Here is a 6000-nt window from a genome sequence, read left to right on the forward strand (position 1 = left end):
TAAATTAATAAGAAAAATTATAATAAAATAATATATTAATACACTATAATAATTATATCAAAGATAATAAAATTATATAGATGTACAAAAAATTATTGGCTTAAAAATGTTTATATTTTGTGCCTGAAACTGTCCAATCTCAGAATAGCTTTTAAGAGAGAACTTTTCTATATAGATTTATCAGAGAAAAAGCTCGAAGGCCGAAGAAGAGAGCTTGCTAATGTGTTTCTTTAACACAAAATAAAGTTTCATTGTTGAGGAAATTATCGACATGCAGAGTTAAGTAGAAGGATGAGTACGATACTAATTCTACGGTTAATATACTCTACGTTTTTTTGAAGCTTTGCTACTTTACACTCATGGAATAAATGGAATAATGAAAGAATATGGTCCATGGTCTACTGTTTAAAAAAAAAATTGACAAAACTAATACGGCACTGTGTGAAGGTTGCAAAGATAATATATATTGCGATTGCTTATATTCTTTTTGAATTGAAGGTAATAATTATTAAACTCTTAACTAGTGACAGAGAAAGAATGAATTAAAATTTGTAATATTACAATAACATAACTATAACTAATGTTAATAAAATAAATTAATTAAATTGAATAAATAAAAAATTGTGAAAACTTCTATGGATGATTTAATTAAAAAAATGTAACAAACTATAAAAATATGATAGTTATGATACAGTTACTTTCATTATTAAATTTTTGTTGTATAAGTATAATTTTGGTAGATATCTTTGTTAGGAAATACGTTGTAATATTTAATAAAAAATAAATATTTTGTAATTAGTAAAAATATCAAATAATAATGTAATCGAATTAAAAATAGACTGTATTATTGTATTAACTTTTGAAATTTCTAACCTAGAATTAATTGATAAAATATAATTATTTTTATTTAATTGAATATTAATGTCTAAATGTCAAGTAATTCATTTGCGAAGAGAGAGTACTGGTGATAGTGAAGGAATTTTTATCTATAAAATTTTAGTTTTCATTAAGTCAACTTTAGAGTGATCATATTGCTAATATTACTGGTTTACTCAAATTGAAAAGCAGATTCACGTGTCAGTCTAATAGGCTAGGGTTCGATTTATGGTAGGTCAAAAAATTGTGTTTCGACCATTAAATATTAAGTACCATTGATGACAAAAATAGCAATCTAAAACAGTTAGTATAACATGTCTATATAGAAAATATCTTATATAAATAATAAACAAATAAATAATATAGACATATTATAAAATCATATATATTTCCCAGAAATCTTCTATCTGTTTTAGACTTCAAACAAACTACATAAATCAATATTTATATAAGGACATATACATTTCTTATAATTTAATTAAAAGTATTTAGTATTTTGTTTTAAAACTTTAATATTTTTTTATATTTTTTTTTTACATTAACTTGGGTTTGACAAAACTTCATAGCACAAAAAGGCTTTAAAAATTCATTTTCAAAAAAACATACCATCAATTGTCATTGCCCTATTCTCACACCACTTCTCATATATACTAATTGTGCTGTGATTCAAAAATTATTATTGTTTGTTATTATTGTTATTATATGTATGTTTGGTCCGTAAGTTTTACGTATTGTGCAGATGTAAACATTAATAATTTTAGTTACCCTTGACATAATATATATATATTTTTTTTTTACTAAAAAAAATATTTTAAATACCACCCATTGCATTCATAATTATTTTTATATAAATTCTTAATTTTTTTTCTTCATTTCTTCAATTATAGGTACTGTTATGAATGTGTTAATAAAGCTACTAATGAACGTAAATGCATAGTTTGTGGTGGACATCGTACAGCGCCTGTAGGAAAAATGATTTACTGCGATCTATGTCCTCGTGCCTATCACTCAGATTGTTACATTCCACCTTTACTAAAAGTACCACGCGGTAAATGGTATTGCCATGGTTGTATATCAAAAGCACCGCCACCAAAAAAACGCACTAGCAGCAGTAAACCACGTAGAGATCGAGATTCGTCTTCCTCATCTTCATCTAAAAAACGTGACAAACATGGCGTGAATACAATTGGTGACCAACACAATACGACAGCAGAACATAATTTGCAAAATTCGTCACAGCAATCATTAAATTCATCACATGATGAATCGATGGCTTCACTTCCAGCTCCTTTGAGGTAGTTATCATCGGCAAGTAATTTTTAAGTTTGTGTAGGATACAACTATTGCTATATCAGAAACAAAAACAACTTTTATGACTAGCAATAGTTGAGTAAAAAAAATTTTTGATAGATACATTTAAACAGTAAATTAAAAAAAAAAAATAAATAAAAAATTACACTGACTCTGAGCTTCAAATTTGACAGGGTACGAGTTCAACCCTTGTTAATTGCAGTCTCAAAAAATTATTTGTGAATAAGTACATAGAAAAAATAAGCCCAAGACCACTGACGATGAGTATTTGGCAATACTCAAAACAGCTGTATGGTTCAGCCAAATATTAAATTAATTAAAATTAAAAAAAATTTTGTTATTACAATTCATTACTGTTCGGTGAAAACCTCTCTATTGAAAATATTAGCTTTTATTAAAAATTTAGTTTCGTCGAAATGGGCGTTTATCAATTTAATAAAAAAAATAAACAAAAATAAATAAATAAATAAACAAATAATTAAACAAATAAATCACTAAATAAAAAAAAATAAATAGATAAAAAATAAATAAAAAAATAAATAAAAAAAATAAATAAAAAAATAAATAAAAAAAATAAATAAAAAAAATAAATAAAAAAATAAATAAAAAAAATAAATAGATAAAAATAAATTAAAAAATAAATAGATAAAAAATAAATAAAAAAAAAGTAGATAAAAAATAAATAGATGAAAAATAAATAGATAAAAAATAAATAAAAAATAAATAAAAAAAAAGTTGGAATGATTTTAATTATATTGTATCAAGTTTTATAAATATGAACAGAGCTTTTAATGTTCATTCCTTAAGTATTTCAAAAATATCTAATTCTTCACGCGTTGACAAAATAATTGTACATAGTGTCATTTTAATAAATATTTTCAGCATTATTTTTCGTTAGTATTAGTTCTTAGCATTCTAATAAAAACTATAAAATATAAAAGTAATATTTCATCATCATCTGTTTCGCAAAAAATTTTTTAGCCCAGCGCATTCCATTGCTTCCACCTCGTTTGAAGATCATCACAACAATTCAATTGACGGTACTAGATTTCAATCACAAATAACAAATCGTCCACAAAGTCCCTTAGCAAATAACGATTATGGCGATGTTAGTATGGAAGATATATCAGTACATCAGCAATCGTCTCTGCTACAGGCCTACAATACTGTAACACCTCATCAACCACAAATACATCAAACACTTCAACAACAACAACAACAACAACAACAACAGCAGCAGCAGCAAATTGTACAACAAGTCGCACCAACATCACCATCATTACTACAACAAACAAATAATTTTGTTAATCTTGGTGCAACAAATCATCAAACACATTTAGATCCACAGTTACAGTCACAGTCACAGTCACAAATGCCGTTAACAGTATCACAAACTCAAATACCATACGCAATCCCTCCATCCTCACCGCATTCTATACATCCACCACCGCCGATGGTGATGCCAAGCATGCAATCACTTATACAACCACCAACTACTCTTTTACCAGCAAATTCGCCACAACATGTAACATTTCCATCACCACGTGCCACAACTCCAACACATCACATGCAACAGCATTCACCACAACATCAACTTCAACCGTCACCACGTCCAATAACACCACCAAATCTAGGTCAGATAACGGGTCCGCCTCCACCAATCAATATACACGCAGTTCAAGAAGCTAAAGAAAAACTAAAGCAAGAGAAGAAAGAGAAACACGCTACCAAGAAGCTGATGAAAGAGCTTGCTGTATGCAAAACCTTGCTAGGTGAAATGGAGGTAAGATAAGAATTGGTTTATAATTGCATAAACAAATAATTAATTCATATTTCTTACTATATATAATGTAGCTACATGAAGACTCTTGGCCATTTTTATTACCTGTAAATACTAAACAATTTCCAACCTATCGCAAGATTATAAAAACTCCAATGGATTTATCTACCATCAAAAAGAAACTTCAAGATTTAATGTAAGTTTTTTGTCTTCATTGTCAATAAAAAATAAAATGATTTTTAATATATTTTATTTTTATTATTTGCAGTTATAAATGTCGTGAAGACTTCTGCGTTGATGTACGTCAAATTTTCGACAATTGCGAACTGTTCAATGAGGATGACTCTCCCGTAGGTAAAGCCGGCCATGGCATGCGTAAATTCTTTGAAATGCGTTGGACAGAGTTGACTGACAAACATTCATGATATCAAATACATCACTATAAGTATTCGACAAGTGATTAATTAAAAATGTAGCTACGTGCGAGTATTTTATTTTTATAATTCCTTTAAAAAAAATGTTTTATAACACAAAAAAAATCATTTCGTTTTAATTGAACTTTTTTAACAAACAAGAAAAAAAAAGAAAATCAAAATACAAAAAAAATCGAAAAAATAATTAAAGAAAATTGTAAAAAGTGCATAAAAATTTTGCGCTATTTGTGGAAAATTAAGTTAATTAAAATATTAAATATTATTATATGTATATTAAACATAACATTGACATATGCATACGTATTTATAAACATTATATTGTATAAGAAATAATTAAAAAAAAACCATTTTATTTTGGTAAAGAAATTTAAGCTAAAAGTATTAGAGACGAAAGTATATAGTTTTTACATGTTTTAATTTAGATTCGCTAGTACACCTACTATTTTACATTAAATGTAATTAATTAGCTTAATCGTGTATTTAAATGTATTATTTTAATAGCTATAAATGTATTATAATAACGGTGGTTACTTCCTTATAAACAAAAGCAACACAAATAACAATTCGCGCAATTTAAAAATTTTAAACATTGCCAATAATATCAATACCACCAATATAAATTCACATATTAATAATAATTATATACATTAATTTTTAATTTTGCTTGTAGTTATCAGCTTGTAAATATATATGTAAGGAAATCTTAATAACAGTTTTAATTTAATTGTAATGTTATGTTTTTAAGTTATTAATACTTTTTTGCTCAAATCATAAAAAAAATATACAAACCGAATTATTTTTAAAAAATCTTAATTTTAAAAGGATTAATCAATATTTTATATAACATAAAAAGCAAAATTGCTATGAAAATAACGTACAAAAAATGTTACTCTTACTCCGCCTATTTATAATTTCGTTACAGTATTTTTAAAAATTTAATATCAAATATATATCCATAACTTTTTTAATTAATTAGCTTTTAAACACACTATATATAAAAGTATATCTATTACGTTGCTATAATGATTTTATAATTTTTAATTTTTTTAAAGCATTATTATTTTTTAAATTAATTGTTTTACTATTCATTTTTTTTTAATAATGTACTTAGTTTTATTATTATTACAATTAATTCTAAAAATATACATTATTGTTAAATTCTTAATATATTGAATATTTTTAATATACAATTTTATGTTTAAATGAATTTTATGATTTTAATTTTTTTCTATTTTAAATTGTTAATTTTTATTTATTAAATTATATTATTATGTAATAACTATTTTATAAATTAAAAAGTATTTTTTTTTACATAATTTGAATACATATATTAACTATTATTTTATAAGAAATAAACCTGAAATATAACTATTTAAAATGCTAAAAACATTTTTTTTCTTGAAACTTTATTTTTCTGTGTAAAATGAGAGATTTTTAAGATTCATTTTTTTAGTTCATATTTTAGTATTAGGCTACTGTGGTCTAAAAAAAATTTTTTTTTTATTTTATTATTTATCATTGATTTTTGTAATTTTTGTTACTTATTCTTTATGTGTTAAAATAGATAAAATTTTGAGATAAATTAATCTATTTTCGGTT

General features: G+C 24.6%; 1 protein-coding gene across 10 annotated transcripts in view; it reads left to right on the top strand.

Annotated features, from left to right (window-relative positions):
- The window catches only part of LOC119679657 (bromodomain adjacent to zinc finger domain protein 2B), a 108626-nt gene extending 104132 nt beyond the window's left edge, over positions 1–4494 (top strand). For 7 of the 10 annotated variants that reach the window (XM_038092139.1, XM_038092133.1, XM_038092136.1 and 4 more), the window contains 4 exons: positions 1764–2171; positions 3169–3970; positions 4042–4163; positions 4236–4392. In XM_038092139.1, the coding sequence (XP_037948067.1) occupies positions 1764–2171; positions 3169–3970; positions 4042–4163; positions 4236–4392 (1489 nt within the window). Of the gene's footprint in view, positions 1–1763; positions 2172–3168; positions 3971–4041; positions 4164–4235 lie in introns of all 10 variants that reach the window. The other 3 variants (XM_038092132.1, XM_038092140.1, XM_038092141.1) reach the window with 1 other exon arrangement.
- The last annotated feature ends 1506 nt before the right edge of the window (positions 4495–6000 follow it).

Source organism: Teleopsis dalmanni, chromosome 2 (assembly GCF_002237135.1).
Source record: "Teleopsis dalmanni isolate 2A chromosome 2, ASM223713v2, whole genome shotgun sequence".
Taxonomy (NCBI): Eukaryota; Metazoa; Arthropoda; class Insecta; order Diptera; family Diopsidae; genus Teleopsis; species Teleopsis dalmanni.